The 18,192-nt window shown below is 56.9% G+C and overlaps 1 protein-coding gene across 1 annotated transcript in view; it reads left to right on the top strand.

The window, feature by feature from the left end:
• The window catches only part of SNRNP200 (small nuclear ribonucleoprotein U5 subunit 200), a 48,909-nt gene that overhangs the window by 28,397 nt on the left and 2,320 nt on the right, over nucleotides 1-18,192 (top strand). The window contains exons 25-41 of the mRNA XM_066206088.1: nucleotides 1,315-1,421; nucleotides 1,498-1,616; nucleotides 2,841-2,995; nucleotides 3,563-3,752; nucleotides 5,760-5,933; nucleotides 6,732-6,892; nucleotides 8,117-8,344; nucleotides 9,206-9,397; nucleotides 10,458-10,636; nucleotides 11,477-11,628; nucleotides 12,514-12,622; nucleotides 13,352-13,460; nucleotides 13,819-14,008; nucleotides 14,736-14,900; nucleotides 15,297-15,418; nucleotides 16,560-16,703; nucleotides 17,358-17,534. Of these exons, the coding sequence (XP_066062185.1) occupies nucleotides 1,315-1,421; nucleotides 1,498-1,616; nucleotides 2,841-2,995; nucleotides 3,563-3,752; nucleotides 5,760-5,933; nucleotides 6,732-6,892; nucleotides 8,117-8,344; nucleotides 9,206-9,397; nucleotides 10,458-10,636; nucleotides 11,477-11,628; nucleotides 12,514-12,622; nucleotides 13,352-13,460; nucleotides 13,819-14,008; nucleotides 14,736-14,900; nucleotides 15,297-15,418; nucleotides 16,560-16,703; nucleotides 17,358-17,534 (2,673 nt within the window). The remainder of the gene's footprint in view (nucleotides 1-1,314; nucleotides 1,422-1,497; nucleotides 1,617-2,840; nucleotides 2,996-3,562; nucleotides 3,753-5,759; nucleotides 5,934-6,731; nucleotides 6,893-8,116; nucleotides 8,345-9,205; nucleotides 9,398-10,457; nucleotides 10,637-11,476; nucleotides 11,629-12,513; nucleotides 12,623-13,351; nucleotides 13,461-13,818; nucleotides 14,009-14,735; nucleotides 14,901-15,296; nucleotides 15,419-16,559; nucleotides 16,704-17,357; nucleotides 17,535-18,192) is intronic.

Raw genomic sequence — 18,192 nt, 5'->3', positions numbered from 1 at the left:
CAGGGGGAAAGTGGAGATCGGGGCGGGATTTGGGGGAGGAATTCCTGGCCTTGAGGGCGGGGAGGGGCTGGGATGGAATTCCCAGGGGAGCTGGGCTTGTCCCAGGACCCCGGGAAGTGCCCCGGGCCAGGCTGGAGCAGCCTGGGACAGTGGGAGGTGTAGGTGGTGGGAATGGGATGGGATTTCAGGTCCCTCCCACCCCAAATCCATGCGGGATTCCGTGCGCTGGTTTGGATGGGGTTTTGGGAAGGAATTCCTGGCTGGGATGGAATTCCCAGGGGAGCTGTGGCTGCCCCACCCCTGGCAACGTCTCCAGCCAGTCCGGGCTCCGGTGGTCACCGTGGGGTGCCATCGGTTGGGAGTTTGGGTCATTCCCACCCCAGGCTACTCCAGGATTCCGTGAGGAGATGGGGCTGGGATTTTGGGAAGGAATTCCTCCCCGTGAGGGGCTGGGCTCCCTGGAAGTGCCCGAGGCCGACGCTGGGGGGTGACACCGGGTGGGGTGACACTGTTTGGGGTGACGCTGTTTGGGGTGACACTGTTTGGGGTGACGCTGTTTGGGGTGACGCTGTTTGGGGTGACGCTGTTTGGGGTGACACTGTTTGGGGTGACGCTGTTTGGGATGACCCTGTTTGGGGTGACGCTGTTTGGGGTGACACTGTTTGGGGTGACGCTGTTTGGGGTGACGCTGTTTGGGGTGACACTGTTTGGGGTGACGCTGTTTGGGGTGACGCTGTTTGGGGTGACGCTGTTTGGGGTGACGCTGTTTGGGGTGACGCTGTTTGGGGTGACGCTGTTTGGGGTGACGCTGTTTGGGGTGACGCTGTTTGGGGTGACACTTTGGGGTGACACTTTGGGGTGACGCTGTTTGGGGTGACGCTGTTTGGGGTGACACTGTTTGGGGTGACGCTGTTTGGGGTGACGCTGTTTGGGGTGACACTGTTTGGGGTGACGCTGTTTGGGGTGACGCTGTTTGGGGTGACAGTTTGGGGTGACGCTGTTTGGGGTGACACTGTTTGGGGTGACACTGTTTGGGGTGACACTGTTTGGGGTGACACTGTTTGGGGTGACGCTGTTTGGGGTGACACTGTTTGGGGTGACGCTGTTTGGGGTGACGCTGTTTGGGGTGACGCTGTTTGGGGTGACCCCGGTTGAGGTGACACCGTTTGGGGTGACCCCGGGTGGGATTTTGGGCCACCCCCAGCCCAGCCCAGCCCAGCCCAGCCCAGCCCAGCCCAGCCGGCGGGCACAGGGCTGGGTCGGGGCTTTGGGAAGGGACGGGGTGCGACCCCCGACGCTGTGGCTGTGCCGCAGTCGGCCGGGCGGCTGATGAGAGCCATCTTCGAGATCGTCCTGAACCGCGGCTGGGCCCAGCTCACCGACAAGACGCTCAACCTCTGCAAGATGATCGACAAGCGCATGTGAGTGCCCATCCCGCGGGCCTCCGGCAATTCCCGGCGGTGCCGGCGTGCCCTGAGGCCCGGATCGTCCCCGCAGGTGGCAGTCCATGTGTCCCCTGCGCCAGTTCAAGAAGCTGCCCGAGGAGGTGGTCAAGAAGATCGAGAAGAAGAATTTCCCCTTCGAGCGCCTCTACGACCTCAACCACAACGAGATCGGTGCTGAAACGGGGGGAAACCCCCCCGGATCCGGGATGGGGAGGGGTTCGGGATCGTGGCACCGGAAAATCCCCCGAATCTGGGTTAAAATCCCCCGAATCCGGGTTAAAATCCCCCGAATCTGGGTTAAAATCCCCCGGATCCGGGATGGGGAGGGGTTCGGGATCGTGGCACCGGAAAATCCCCCGAATCCGGGTTAAAATCCCCCGAATCCGGGTTAAAATCCCCCGAATCCGGGTTAAAATCCCCCAAATCCGAGTTAAAATCCCCCAAATCTGGGTTTAAATCCCCCGAATCCGGGTTAAAATCCCCCAAATCCGAGTTAAAATCCCCCAAATCTGGGTTTAAATCCCCCAAATCCGGGTTAAAATCCCCCAAATCCGAGTTAAAATCCCCCAAATCTGGGTTTAAATCCCCCAATCCGGGTTAAAATCCCCCAAATCTGGGTTAAAATCCCCCAAATCCGGGTTAAAATCCCCCAAATCCGGGTTAAAATCCCCCAAATCTGGGTTAAAATCCCCCAAATCTGGGTTTAAATCCCCCCAATCCGGGTTAAAATCCCCCAAATCTGGGTTTAAATCCCCCGAATCCGGGTTAAAATCCCCCAAATCCGAGTTAAAATCCCCCAAATCTGGGTTTAAATCCCCCAAATCCGGGTTAAAATCCCCCAAATCCGAGTTAAAATCCCCCAAATCTGGGTTTAAATCCCCCCAATCCGGGTTAAAATCCCCCGAATCCGGGTTAAAATCCCCCAAATCCGGGGTAAAATCCCCCAAATCTGGGTTAAAATCCCCCAAATCTGGGTTTAAATCCCCCGAATCCGGGGTAAAATCCCCCGAATCCAGACAGAAATGCCCAAATCCGGGTTAAAATCCCCCAAATCCGGGGTAAAATCCCCCAAATCTGGGTTAAAATCCCCCAAATCCGGGTTAAAATCCCCCAAATCCGGGCTGAAATCCCCAGATCCGGGCTAAAGTCCCCCAAATCCTGGTTTAGATGGCATTTTAGGAAAGAATTCGTTGTTTTTGAAGGCGGGGAATTTCTCCATGAATTTTACTGGGAAATTGGGGAATTTCAGTCAGGAACGGGGCGATTCTTCCAGGATATTCCCCCCGACATGGCGGCGTTTCCCCAGGGTTTCCCCTCGGGCTGCCCCGTCCCGTCCCCCTCCCGCCGTGCCTGCGCTCCGCCCTGACCCCGGCCGCCTTTCCCCCTGGCTCCCAGGGGAGCTGATCCGCATGCCCAAGATGGGGAAAACCATCCACAAGTACGTGCACCTGTTCCCCAAGCTGGAGCTCTCCGTGCACCTGCAGCCCATCACGCGCTCCACGCTCAAGGTGGAGCTCACCGTCGCGCCCGACTTCCAGTGGGACGAGAAGGTGGGAAGGGAAGGGCTCTGGGATCCTGAGGGGAAAATGGGGAATTCCGGGGGTTGGATGTGGAAATCGTGACGGGGAAATGGGGATTTATGGGGTTGGGGAATGGAAATCTTGAGGGAAAACGTGGAATTCTGGGGTTGGGGTTTCGAAATCGTAATGGAAAATAAGGAATTCTGGGGCCTGGGTATGGAAATCGTGATGGAGAATAAGGAATTCTGGGGCCTGGGTATGGAAATCATGATGGAAAATAAGGAATTCTGGGGCCTGGGTATGGAAATCGTGATGGAAAATAAGGAATTCTGGGGGCTGAGTATGGAAATCATGATGGAAAACCCCCTGATGTGGGGGGAAAATGGGGAATTTTGGGGCTGGGTGCTGAAAACGATGAGAGGGAACGCCCCGATTTGGGGAAAACCTGAAATTCTGGGATTCCGCTGTGCCACCGGCCCCCCTGGGAGGAAGAGGAGCCGTGTGAGGGCCGGCTTGCTGGTGGATCCCTGGAACTGCGCGGGCGGGGAGCGGGAGCTGAGCTTTTTCCCCGTGTTTTTTTTTATTTTTCTGGTCCAGGTCCACGGCTCCTCCGAGGCTTTCTGGATCCTGGTGGAGGACGTGGACAGCGAGGTGATCCTGCACCACGAGTATTTCCTGCTCAAGGCCAAATACGCCCAGGACGAGCACCTGGTGACCTTCTTCGTGCCCGTCTTCGAGCCCCTGCCGCCGCAGTACTTCATCCGCGTCGTGTCCGACCGCTGGCTCTGTGAGGGCCCTTCTTGCCAGGGCTTTATTCCTGCTTTTCCCTGCAGTTTATTCCTGCTTTTTCCTGGGTTTATTCCTGCTTTTTCCTGGGGTTTGTTCCAGGCTTTACGGCTCTGTGTGTGCCCCTTTGACAGGGGTTTATTCCTCTTTTGTTCCTGGGGTGTGTTCCAGGTTTTCCTGGGATTTATTCCGTGTTTTTCCTGGAGTTTATTCTGGGGTTTTCCTGGGGTTTATTCCGGGTTTTTCTGGAGTTTATTCCTGGTTTCTCCTGGGGTTTATTCCAGGTTTTTCTGGGCTTTTTTTCCCCTGGTTTTTCCTGAGGTTATTCCATGTTTTATGGCTCTGTGTGTGCCCTTTTTCCAGGGGTTTAGTCCTGGTTTTTCCTGGGGTTTATTCCAGGTTTTCCTGGCGTTTATTCCAGGTTTTCTGGCTCTGTGAGTGCCCCTTTGCCAGGTTTTCATTCCTGGTTTTTCCAGGGGTTTATTCCTGGTTTCTCCTGGCGTTTATTCCAGGTTTTCTGGCTCTGTGAGTGCCCCTTTCCCAGGTTTTCATTCCTGGTTTTTCCAGGGGTTTATTCCTGGTTTCTCCTGGCGTTTATTCCAGGTTTTCTGGCTCTGTGAGTGCCCCTTTGCCAGGTTTTCATTCCTGGTTTTTCCAGGGGTTTATTCCTGGTTTCTCCTGGCGTTTATTCCAGGTTTTCTGGCTCTGTGAGTGCCCCTTTTCCCAGGGGTTATTCCTGATTTTTTTCCGCTGGCACTGTGCGGATTGGTTTATAACCCCTCTTTTCCCAGGGGGAAAAACCCCTGGAATCCCGGTGGTACCAGAGGTTTGGGATTTTGTGGTTTATCCCCTTTTCCCCAGGGAAATAACCCTCTGGAATCCGGGGCAAAACCTCCTGGAATCCAGAGGAAAAACTTGAAGGAATCTCGGGGTCAGCAGAGCTTTGGGATCCATTTATTTCCCCTCTCCCAGAGCTTGGGGGTCTGGGGTTTATCCCCCTTTGGTTGGGGGAAAATCTTCTGGAATCCAGGGAAAAAACTCCAGGAATCCAATTGGAAGCAGAGGTTTGGGATCTGGTTTTTATTCCCTCTCCCGAACCTTTGGAATCTGGTTTTTAATTCCCTCTCACAGAGCTTTGGGATCTTTTTTATTCCCTCTCCCACAGCCTTGGGATCTGTGGTTTATCTCCCCTCTTTGCCTGGGGAAAAACCTCCTGAAATCCAGGGAAAAACCTCCTGGAATCCAGGGGAAAACCTCCTGGAATCCAGGGAAAAACCTCCTGAAATCCAGGGAAAAACCTCCTGGAATCCAGGGAAAAACCTCCTGAAATCCAGGAGAAGCCTCCTGGAATCCAGGGAAAAACCCCCTGAAATCCAGGGAAAAACCTCCTGGAATCCAGGGAAAAACCTCCTGAAATCCAGGAGAAACCTCCTGGAATCCAGGGGAAAACCTCCTGGAATCCAGGGAAAAACCTCCTGGAATCCAGGGGAAAACCTCCTGGAATCCAGGGGAAAACCTCCTGGAATCCAGGGAAAAACCTCCTGAAATCCAGGAGAAGCCTCCTGGAATCCAGGGAAAAACCCCCTGAAATCCAGGGAAAAACCTCCTGGAATCCAGGGAAAAACCTCCTGAAATCCAGGGGAAAACCTCCTGGAATCCAGGGGAAAACCTCCTGGAATCCAGGGGAAAACCTCCTGAAATCCAGGGGAAAACCTCCTGGAATCCAGGGAAAAACCCCCTGAAATCCAGGAGAAGCCTCCTGGAATCGCGGTGTCAGCAGAGCTTTGGGATTCCGGGTTTATCCCCTCTCCCCGAGCTTTGGGATCTCTTTGTTATTCCCTTTCCCCGCCCTTTGGGGTTTTTCTTCCCTTCTCCCCGAGCTTTGGGATCCATTCTCCACCCCTCCCTCCCCCCTCTCCCTGCATCCAGCCCTCTCCGTGGCTCACGGCTATCCCATAACCCGGCTCCCAGCCGTCCCCAAACCTCGGGAATTCTGTCCCTCCCTCAGCGTGCGAGACGCAGCTGCCGGTGTCGTTCCGGCACCTGATCCTGCCGGAGAAGTACCCGCCGCCCACGGAGCTGCTGGACCTGCAGCCCCTGCCCGTGTCCGCCCTGCGCAACAGCGCCTTCGAGGGCCTCTACCAGGACAAGTTCCCCTTCTTCAACCCCATCCAGACTCAAGGTGGGCCCCCTTCCCCGGCGTTCGGCCGGTTTTCTGGGAATTCCGCCCCGGGAACGGGGAATGGCGGAGCCGCCGCTGCGTGGTTTATCCCTTATTCCCAGAGTCTGGGGATCTGTGGTTTATTCTCTGTTCCCAGAGTTTTGGGGATCCATGGATTATTCCATGTCCCAGAGTTTTGGGATCCTGGGTTTGTCCCGTCACAGAGTTTTGGGATCCGTGATTTATCCCCTATTCTCAGAGTTTGGGGATCTGTGGTTTATCCCCTTTCCCCCAGGGAAATAAACCTCTGGAATCCCGGGGGAAACCTCTGGGATTCCAAATGGCAGCAGAGATTTGGGATTTTGTGGTTTATCCCCTTTTCTTGTGGGGAAAAACCTCCTGGAATCCCAGTGTCAAGTGAGATTTGGGATCCGTGGTTTGTTCCCTATTCCCAGAATTCCATGGAGATTTTCCCTGGAGTGGGGAATTGAGACGTCCTCTGACAGCCTGGAGTTTGTTTTCCTGAGGGAATCCCAGGCTGAAATTCCCTGAACTCCCTTTCCTGGAGCTCCTCTCTCTCAGGCCGGATCCAGGCTGTGTTTCCCATCCCATTCCCGGATTTTTTTTCAGACACTACAGGAATTTTCACAGAAATTGGGAATTTGCATCTTCTCTAACACTCCCCTCTGTGAATCCCAGTCCGAAATCCCCTCCAGAGCCTTTCCTGGAGCTCCTCCCTCTCAGGCCGCGTCTCCGCACTCCCGGTTTTTATTTTCCCCCCTAAATCCGCGTGCGGAATTCCGCCCTCCCTCTCCCCAGTGTTCAACACGGTGTACAACAGCGACGACAACGTGTTCGTGGGCGCGCCCACGGGCAGCGGCAAGACCATCTGCGCCGAGTTCGCCATCCTGCGCATGCTGCTGCAGAACTCCGAGGGCCGCTGCGTCTACATCACCCCCATGGAGGCCCTGGCCGAGCAGGTGGGTCCCCGAGGGGGGGAAAAAGCAATTCCGCTCCCTCGCAGCGATTTGTGAGTTTAATAAAAGTCAAAAACGAGCCGGGAGAATTCGGAGATGGGGGAGAAGCGGAGTGCGGCCGGCGGTCGGCCGGGCCCGCACCTGCTGGATCGGGGAGATCCTTTAGACACCCTCCGTGCTGCATCAGCCTGGGGAATGTTCGTCGTTTTCCACAATTGCCGTATGCCGGGAACTGTTCTGGACGGCCTCTCCTTGGGTTTGCCTTCTTAGAGCAGCGAGTTTCTGGGCTGTGTCTTCGTTAGCACCTTCATTAGCACCTTCGTTAGCGCCTCCAGTTTGGACTTTGGTCCAGATTTTCTTCACATGGTGGATGCTGATAGTTGGTGTATCAATGGCTGGGTCTCCTTTCCACGTTCCCTGGGTGTTATTGTAATGAAACAAACGATTTAATCATAATTGATCAATGGCAGCGTCTCCTTTCCACGTTCCCTGGGTGTTATTGTAATGAAACAAACGATTTAATCATAATTGATCAATGGCAGGGTCTCCTTTCCACGTTCCCTGGGTGTTATTTTAATTAAACAGTTTAGGAATATTCAATCAACTACTACCACTCTGCCTAATTTCCTTGACTAATAGCCGAAATAAAAACCTTATCTCCCCACCACGGCGATATTAATCGTATAGCACACGCATCTCGCCAGGAGCCGGCTTTGTAACACGTGTTTGTGCCGCGAGGAATTCCCTGGAAGGTGGAAATTCCCACCTTTTTCAGCCCTCAGCCCCTGGGGGTCAACCCGAGCTTTGCCCGTCCCGATGCCTCTGTGGGTGGGTGACGTGGGAATTGGGCAGGAGCCGCCCCGCTGTGAGGGGGACTTGGTGGGAATCGCCCAGATTTGGTGGGAATTGCCCCAGTTTGAGAGGAATCTGATGGAATTGCCCCAGTTTAGGGGGGTTTGAGGGAAATTAGGTGGGAATCACCCCAGTTTGAGGGGAATTTGGTGGGAATTGCCCCGTTTTGAGGGGAAGAATGCTGCTCCTGTGTGTAATTCCCCAGGAATTCGGTGGGAACGGCCCCAGTTTGGTGGGAATTTTCCTCAATCTGAGAGGAATTTGGTGGGACTCACCCCCCACTTTGGGGATAACACCACCGCTCCTGTGTGAATTCCTGACAAATCCGCTGGGAACCGCCCCGATTGGACACCAATCCCCGTTTTCCCGGCGCAGGTTTTCATGGATTGGTACGAGAAATTCCAGGAGCGCCTCAACAAGAAGGTGGTGCTGCTCACCGGGGAGACCAGCACAGACCTGAAGCTGCTGGGAAAAGGGAACATCATCATCAGCACCCCGGAAAAGTGGGATATCCTGTCCCGCCGCTGGAAGCAGCGCAAGAACGTCCAGAACGTCAACCTGTTCATCGTGGATGAAGTGCACCTCATCGGGGGAGAGAACGGGGTGAGAATGCCGGGAATGGGGCGGGGACGCACCCCGCCCGGGATGGGGCGTTCCCGGTGGGATTGCCGCTGGGTTTGGAGCAGATTTTCCTGATGGGAGTTGCCCTGGTGGTGTGGGATGGGATGGGATGGGATGGGATGGGATGGGATGGGATGGGATGGGATGGGATGGGATGGGATGGGATGGGAGGTGTCCGTGCCTTGGGAGGGTGACAGGGGGTTGCCATGGGGTGTCCTGGATGGATCTCAGCCAGGAACAGTCCTGATCCTGCTCCTGGTCTCATTCCTGATCCAAGTCCCGATCCCACTCCTGATCCCCTTCCGGATCCCACTCCTGGTCCTGCTCCATCCATATCCCTCGGGCAGCTCAGGAAGGGTTTCCTTGGGGTCTCCTGGCTTGATTTCAACCAGGAACACTCCTGATCCCTCTCCTGATCCCTCTCCTGATCCCACTCCTGATCCCTCTCCTGATCCTACCCCATCCATGTCCTTAGGCAGCTCAGGAGAGGTTTCCATAGGATCTCCTGTCCAGAACTCAGCCTGATCCCATTCCAGATCCCATTCCCGATCCCGTTTTCCCCCACAGCCCGTGCTGGAGGTGATCTGCTCACAGATCCCATTCCTGATCCCATTCCCGATCCCGTTTCCCCCACAGCCCGTGCTGGAGGTGATCTGCTCACAGATCCCATTCCTGATCCCATTCCCGATCCCGTTTCCCCCACAGCCCGTGCTGGAGGTGATCTGCTCACAGATCCCATTCCTGATCCCATTCCCGATCCCGTTTCCCCCACAGCCCGTGCTGGAGGTGATCTGCTCACAGATCCCATTCCTGATCCCATTCCCGATCCCGTTTCCCCCACAGCCCGTGCTGGAGGTGATCTGCTCGCGCATGCGCTACATCTCGTCGCAGATCGAGCGGCCCATCCGCATCGTGGCGCTGAGCTCGTCGCTGTCCAACGCCAAGGACGTGGCGCACTGGCTGGGCTGCAGCGCCACCGCCACCTTCAACTTCCACCCCAACGTGCGCCCCGTGCCCCTGGAGCTGCACATCCAGGTGGGGACGGAACGGCCGGCGCTCTTGGGACAATCCCTTGGGATCTTCCGTAGTTCCTGTTTTTGTCGGTTCTCGGCCCTTATCCCTCGGGGTCGTCCGTAATTCTTGTTATTTGCCCCTCCCTTGGGATCGGCGGTAATTCTTGGTTTTGTCAGTTCTTGGCCAGAAATCCCTTGGGATCCTTGATTAATTCTTGGCCAGAAATCCCTTGGGATCCTTGATTCATTCTTGGCCGTAATCCCTTGGGATCCTTGATTCATTCTTGGCCATAATCCCTTGGGATCCTTGATTCATTCTTGGCCATAATCCCTTGGGATCCTTGATTCATTCTTGGCCGTAATCCCTTGGGATCCTTGATTAATTCTTGGCCATAAATCCCTTGGATCATTGGTAATTATATTAATTGTCAATTGTTGGCTAATTAATTCTTTGCCATAATCCCTTTGGATCGTTGGTAATTCGTGCTATTGTTCATTCTTGGCCATAACAATCCCTTGGGATTGTTGCTAATTGTTTTTTGGTCAATCCTTGGCTAATTAATTCTTGGGAAAATCCCTTGGGGTCGTCCGTAATTCTTATTTTTGTCAATTCTTGGCCATAATCCCTTGGGGTCGTTGGTCATTCTTGGCCGTATAATAATCGTTAGATTCGTTATTAATTGTTATCTTAATTTTTTCATTAATTTGTGGTGATTAATATGGAGTCTGATCATTAATCTCGTGAATTAATTATGCATCAATCGCTGACGTGGATAGTTAAGGACGCACCAAGTGGCACAAGGCCATTGATCATCAATACAAGGATCAGTCGTTACCGTGATTATATTAATAATATTAATATTAATTAATTAATAATTAGATTAATTGTCCAGCGTTTCCCACCAGTTTGGCAGGGAATGCTTTGGGATTCAGCGGGATTTGATGGGATTGGGATGGATGGGATTGATCACCAATACAAGGATCAGTCATTACCGTGACGTAGTAAAATGAATTGTCCAGCGTTTCCCACCGGCTGGGCAGGGAATGCTTTGGGATTCAGCGGGATTTGGGATCTTTGGCAGGGTTTCAACATCAGCCACACGCAGACGCGGCTGCTGTCCATGGCCAAGCCCGTGTACCACGCCGTGATGAAGCACTCGCCCAAAAAACCCGTCCTGGTCTTCGTCCCCTCGCGGAAACAGACGCGGCTCACGGCCATCAACATCCTGACCACCTGCGCCTCCGACGTCCAGCGCCACAGGTGACACCTGGGGACACCACGGGATGGACCGTGGGCTTGGAGAACGTCCGGGGATGGGAAATTCCTGAGGGAGCTCCGCCTGGAGAAAAGGGGGATCGGGGGATCTTCTGGGTCTCCTAAAAGGGGGGACAGGGGACACCTGGGGGACACCATGAAGTTGGTGAGAGATGGGTTATGGGGTTGGAGAACATCCAGGGGTGGGTTATGGGGTTGGAGAACGTCCAGGGATGGGTTATGGGGTTGGAGAACATCCAGGGATGGGTTATGGGGTTGGAGAATGTTCAGGGATGGGTTATGGGGTTGGAGAACTTCCAGGGATGGGTTATGGGGTTGGAGAACATCCAGGGATGGGTTATGGGGTTGGAGAATGTTCAGGGATGGGTTATGGGGTTGGAGAACGTCCAGGGTTGGGTTATGGGGTTGGAGAATGTCCAGGGATGGGTTATGGGGTTGGAGAATGTCCAGGGATGGGTTATGGGGTTGGAGAACATCCAGGGATGGGTTATGGGGTTGGAGAATGTTCAGGGATGGGTTATGGGGTTGGAGAACGTCCAGGGTTGGGTTATGGGGTTGGAGAATGTCCAGGGATGGGTTATGGGGTTGGAGAACGCCCAGGAATCGGTTATGGGGTCAGGGAGTGTCCAGAGGTCAGCTACAGGATTGGAGATGGAGATGGACAATTCCTTAGGGAGCTGAGGGGACTTGGCCTGGAGAAGAGGGAGGTCATGGGGTGGGATCGGGTGGAATGGGATTGGGATTGGGATGGGATGGGATGGGACGGGATGGGATGGGTGATCGCAAAGCCTTTCCCAGTCTGAAGCTCTCCCGGGTGTCCCGCAGGTTCCTGCACTGCGCCGAGAAGGACCTGGTGCCGTACCTGGAGAAGCTGAGCGACCCCACGCTGAAGGAGACGCTGGTGAACGGGGTCGGGTACCTGCACGAGGGGCTGACGGCCATGGAGCGGCGCGTGGTGGAGCAGCTCTTCAGCTCCGGTCAGCGCCGGGCGCGGTGCAGCGGGATCGGGGTTGGGATGGGATTGGGATGGGATTGGGATTGGATGGATGCGGTAGGGTGGGATGGGATGGGGTTGAGATTGGGATTGGAGTAGATGGGATGGGATCCATGGGACAGGATCCATGGGATGGGGTCCATGGGGTAGGATCTATGGGATCCCTGGGATGGGATGTATGGGATCCCTGGGATGTGATCTATAGGAGCCATGGGATGGGAGCCATGGGATGGGATCTATGGGATCCCTGGGATGTGATCTATGGGATCCATGGGATGGGATCTATGGGAGCCATGGGAGCCATGGGATCCATACGACGGGATCCCTGGGATGGGAACAGCGCCTGGAAAAGCCTTTCCTGGAGCCCAGCACATCCCGGTGTCCTGGCACTGGGGATGACACCTTGTCCAAGCTGTGTGTCACCTCTCCTTGGGGACACCTCAGAGCCCCTGGCAGGGCCTGAAGGGGCTCCAGGAGAGCTGGAGAGGGGCTGGGGACAAGGCCTGGAGGGACAGGACACGGGGAATGGCGTCCCACTGGGAAAGGGGACATTGGGGTGGGAATTTGGGATGGAAGGAGGGTGGGGAGGGGCTGGGGTGGAATTCCCAGAGCAGCTGTGGCTGCCCCTGGATCCCTGGCAGTGCCCAAGGCCAGGCCAGAGCCCCCTGGATCTATGGGAAGATGTCAAAGTGTCCCTGCCCGTGGTGGCAACTGGATGCTCTCCAGAACCTCTCCCAACCCAACCCACTCCATGCGTCTCCACCTCCCAGCCCCCAAAATTCCGGGATCGTCCCCACGCCCCTGTCCTGGTGCCCGGAAGCCCGGGGTCGGTGTCCCCTCTGAGCCCAGGTGCCCTCTGTGTCCCCAGGAGCCGTCCAGGTGATGGTGGCCTCGCGCAGCCTCTGCTGGGGCATGAACATCTCGGCCCACCTGGTGATCATCATGGACACGCAGTACTACAACGGCAAGATCCACGCGTGAGTGGGCCCTGGAACCCGGCCCGGCCTGGGATTGAGGGGATCCGTGGGGTGGGATCGGGATCGGGATCGGGACTGGCACTGGGGCTGGGGGAGGATTGGGATCCCAGGTGGGATGAGATGAGATCAGATCGATGTGATGGGGTCAGTGCACACAATGGGATCCGTGGGATGGGATTGCATTGGGACTGGGATGGGGCTGGGGTTGGCCGCCCAGGTGTGCCAGGGTGGGCGGGATGGGGTTGGCCCCCCAGGTGTGCCAGGGTGGGCGGGATGGGGATGGGGTTGGCCCCCCAGGTGTGCCAGGGTGGGCGGGATGGGGTTGGCCGCCCAGGTGTGCCAGGGTGGGCGGGATGGGGTTGGCCCCCCAGGTGTGCCAGGGTGGGCGGGATGGGGTTGGCCACCCAGGTGTGCCAGGGTGGGCGGGATGGGGTTGGTGTTGGCCCCCCAGGTGTGCCAGGGTGGGCGGGATGGGGTTGGTGTTGGCCCCCCAGGTGTGCCAGGGTGGGCGGGATGGGGTTGGTGTTGGCCCCCCAGGTGTGCCAGGGTGGGCGGGATGGGGTTGGTGTTGGCCCCCCAGGTGTGCCAGGGTGGGCGGGATGGGGTTGGTGTTGGCCCCCCAGGTGTGCCAGGGTGGGCGGGATGGGGTTGGCCGCCCAGGTGTGCCAGGGTGGGCGGCATGGGGCCTGTGATCCCCGCTCGGGGCTGCTGACGCCGTGGCCCTGGCAGGTACGTGGATTACCCCATCTACGACGTGCTGCAGATGGTGGGCCACGCCAACCGCCCGCTGCAGGACGACGAGGGCCGCTGTGTCATCATGTGCCAGGGCTCCAAGAAGGTGGGCACGGGCCCGGCCGCGGTTCTGCTCCTGCTGGGGGATGAGCCGCACCCGCGCTGGCGTCGGGACTGGGGTGGGATCGATGGGATGGGCGTTGGGGGGATGGGATGGGATCAGTGGGATCAGTGGGCTGGGATGGGATCCATGGACTGGGGGGGATGGGGATGGATGGAATGGGATCCATGGACTGGGGGGGATGGGGATGGCAATGGAATGGGATGGGATGGGATCCAAGCCCTCACTCAGGGTTGGGATCACCACGGGGACAATCCAGAGCGCCGCTCTGGGCGTTGCCACAGCGTTTCTGGGATGAATTCTTGAACTCTGTCCCTTTTCCTGCCCGTCCTGCCTGCTGCAGGATTTCTTCAAGAAGTTCCTGTACGAGCCGCTGCCGGTGGAGTCCCACCTGGACCACTGCATGCACGACCACTTCAACGCCGAGATCGTCACCAAGACCATCGAGAACAAGCAGGACGCCGTGGACTACCTGACCTGGACCTTCCTGTACCGCAGGATGACCCAGAACCCCAACTACTACAACCTGCAAGGTGGGCATGGCGTCTGCAGGGAGCTCCTGCGGCCTGGGGGTGTCCTTGGGAATGTCCTGGGGTGGTAACGGTGCTGGCAATCCTGAACCGTCCTGCCCTGTTCCATCCCATGGATCACATGGATCCCATCCCCCCATTGTCCCATTATCCCACTATCCCTTTATCCCATTATACCATTATCCCATCCCACCCCATCCCATTACCGTATTACCCCGTTACCCCATTATCCCATGATCCCATTACCCCATGTCCCCACATCCCCATGTCCTCATGTGTGTCCCCATTCCCCCATGTCCCCATATCCCCCACATCCTCCTGTCCCCATGTCCTGGTGTCCCAATGTCCTCATGTCCCCATTCCCCTATATCCCCATTCCCCATGTCCCCCTGTCCCCATGTCCCCACATTCCCCTGTCCCCATGTCCCCATTCCCTCATGTCCCCGTGTGTGTCCCCATATCCCCGGTGTCCCTATTCCCTCGTGTCCCCACGTCCCCATTCCCCCACATCCCCGTGTCCCCATTCCCTCATGTCCCCATGTCCCCCTGTCCCCATGCCCCACATTCCCCTGTCCCCATGTCCCCATTCCCCCACATCCCCGTGTCCCCATTCCCCCATTCCCTCGTGTCCCCACGTCCCCATTCCCCCGCGTCCCCACGTCCCCATGTCCCCATTCCCTCGTGTCCCCATTCCCCCGCGTCCCCACCATCGCGTGTCGGGTGTCCCCAGGCGTGTCTCACCGGCACCTGTCGGATCACCTGTCGGAGCTGGTGGAGCAGACGCTCAGTGACCTGGAGCAGTCCAAGTGCATCAGCATCGAGGACGAGATGGACGTGGCCCCGCTCAACCTGGGCATGATCGCCGCCTACTACTACATCAACTACACCACCATAGGTGGGCAGGGCCCCGGAACGTCCCTGCCCCGGGGGTCTCACGGGAAACTCACTGCCTTCGGGGGGTTCCCAAAAAAATCCCGGCGTTTGGGTGTTTCCACCAAAAACATCTGGGTTTTCTTCCTAAAAAAAAATCCCAATTTTGGGGTGTTTTCCCAAAAAAATCCCTGGGTTTGGGTCTTCCCCCCTAAAAAATCTGGGGTTTCCCTGTCAAAGGATCCAAAATTTGCGGTGTTTTCCCCAAAAAATGCCTGGATTTGGGGATTTCTCCCCAGAAAATCCCTGGGTTTGGGGTTTTCCTTTAAAGAAATGTCCCTGGCTTTGGGGATTCCCCCCCCCCAAATCCTGGTTTTTTCATGTTTCCCCCCAAAACTCCCGATTTTTGTGTTTCCCCCAGAACTGTTCAGCATGTCCCTCAATGCCAAGACCAAGGTGCGGGGGCTGCTGGAGATCATCTCCAACGCCGCCGAGTACGAGAACATCCCCATCCGGCACCACGAGGACAACCTGCTGAGACAGGTACGGGATTGGGATGGGATCTGTGGGATCATTGGGATCATTGGGATCAATGGGAACATCCCCATCCGGCACCACGAGGACAACCTGCTGAGACAGGTACGGGATTGGGATGGGATCTGTGGGATCATTGGGATCAACGGAACATCCCCATCCGGCACCACGAGGACAACCTGCTGAGACAGGTACGGGATTGGGATGGGATCTGTGGGATCATTGGGATCATTGGGATCAATGAGAACATCCCCATCCGGCACCACGAGGACAACCTGCTGAGACAGGTACGGGATTGGGATGGGATCTGTGGGATCAATGGGATCATTGGGATCAACGGAACATCCCCATCCGGCACCACGAGGACAACCTGCTGAGACAGGTACGGGATTGGGATGGGATCAGTGGGATCATTGGGATCAACGGAACATCCCCATCCGGCACCACGAGGACAACCTGCTGAGACAGGTACGGGATTGGGATGGGATCTGTGGGATCATTGGGATCAACGGAACATCCCCATCCGGCACCACGAGGACAACCTGCTGAGACAGGTACGGGATTGGGATGGGATCAGTGGGATCATTGGGATCATTGGGATCAATGGGAACATCCCCATCCGGCACCACGAGGACAACCTGCTGAGACAGGTACGGGATTGGGATGGGATCTGTGGGATCATTGGGATCAACGGAACATCCCCATCCGGCACCACGAGGACAACCTGCTGAGACAGGTACGGGATTGGGATGGGATCTGTGGGATCATTGGGATCAATGGGATCAACGGGAACATCCCCATCCGACACCACGAGGACAACCTGCTGAGACAGGTACGGGATTGGGATGGGATCAGTGGGATCCATCGGATCCATGGGATGGGATCAGGATCAATAGGATTGGTGTGATGGGATGAGAATGGGCTCAATGGGATCAGCGTGATCAATGGCATGGGATGCAGTCAGTGGGAATGGTGGGACGGATGGGATCGATGGGATCAGGATCGGGACGGGATGAGGCCACACGAGACGGACTCGGCACTCAGCAATCCCAGCCCCGCTCATTCCGTAATCCCGGAAGCTCGGTGGGCGCTCCGCCCCGGGGCCGAAGGTGTTCTGGGGTTGAGCTGAAGGGTTTCCCTCGGCCCGCAGCTGTCCCAGAAGGTGCCCCACAAGCTGACCAACCCCAAATTCAACGACCCCCACGTGAAGACCAACCTGCTGCTGCAGGCCCACCTGTCCCGCATGCAGCTGAGCGCCGAGCTGCAGTCTGACACCGAGGAGATCCTCAGCAAGGTGGGCCCCCGCCCCAAAACACCGTCACTGTCACTGTCACTGGCCCTGTCACTGTCCCTGTCACTGTCACTGACCATCACTGGCCACTGTCCATCCCTGTCACTGGCCATGTCCCTGTCCCTGTCCCTGACCACCCCTGACCCTCCCTGGCAGTGTCCACTGCCCATCCCTGTCCAGGCCATCCAGGCCTCTGTGGCTGTCCTGTCCAGCAATGGGTGGCTGTGTCCCTGTCCCTGTCACTGACCATGTCCCTGTCCCCGCCAGGCCATCAGGCCGATCCAGGCCTGTGTGGACGTGCTGTCCAGCAATGGGTGGCTGTGTCCCTGTCCCTGTCACTGACCGTGTCCCTGTCCCCGCCAGGCCATCAGGCTGATCCAGGCCTGTGTGGACGTGCTGTCCAGCAATGGGTGGCTGTGTCCCTGTCACTGTCACTGTCACTGACCGTGTCCCTGTCCCCGCCAGGCCATCAGGCTGATCCAGGCCTGTGTGGACGTGCTGTCCAGCAATGGGTGGCTGTGTCCCTGTCCCTGTCACTGACCGTGTCCCTGTCCCCGCCAGGCCATCAGGCTGATCCAGGCCTGTGTGGACGTGCTGTCCAGCAATGGGTGGCTGTGTCCCTGTCCCTGTCACTGACCGTGTCCCTGTCCCCGCCAGGCCATCAGGCTGATCCAGGCCTGTGTGGACGTGCTGTCCAGCAATGGGTGGCTCAGCCCGGCGCTGGCCGCCATGGAACTGGCCCAGATGGTCACTCAGGCCATGTGGTCCAAGGACTCGTACCTCAAGCAGCTGCCACACTTCACCTCCGAGCACATCAAACGCTGCACCGACAAGGTACGGCCCGGGGGACACCCGGGGACATCCAGGGGACACCTGGGGACACTCAGGGACACTCAGGGGACACCTGGGGACACCCAGGGGACACCCAGGGGACACTCAGGGACACCAGGGGACACCTGGGGACACCCAGGGGACACCTGGGGACACCTGGGGACACCCAGGGACACTCAGGGGACACCTGGGGACACCCAGGGGACACTCAGGGACACTCAGGGGACACCTGGGGACACCCAGGGGACACTCAGGGACACCAGGGGACACACAGGGAACCCTCAAGGACACGCAGGGACGCCCAGGGCACAGGAATCTCAGCCTCGGATTTTTGGGAAAAGCTGGAATGTAAAAACTCTGGCCCAGGAGTTCTAGGGAATGGCAGAGCTGTGGAGTGAGTTTTGGCGTGAATCCAGGAGGGAAGAGCTTTAATCAGGGTTAAAGTTATTTCACTAATTAACGAGGATACCCCAGGTTATTCCAGCAATTTACAAATTACCCAATGAGTTATTTTCACTATTTAACGAGCACCCAATGAGCTCGTCAGGGGTTGAGATACCCCAAGTTATTCCCCCAATTAACGAGGTCCCCTGAACTATTCCCCCAGTTAATGAGTCCCTTGAGTTATTCCTCCAATTAATGAGATCCCTGAGTTATTCCA

Source organism: Chamaea fasciata, unplaced genomic scaffold (genome assembly GCF_029207755.1).
Source record: "Chamaea fasciata isolate MVZ Bird 193981 ecotype frontalis unplaced genomic scaffold, bChaFas1.0.hap1 SCAF_30, whole genome shotgun sequence".
In the NCBI taxonomy this organism is placed as follows: Eukaryota; Metazoa; Chordata; class Aves; order Passeriformes; family Sylviidae; genus Chamaea; species Chamaea fasciata.
This window is presented reverse-complemented; position numbering and strand designations above follow the sequence as displayed.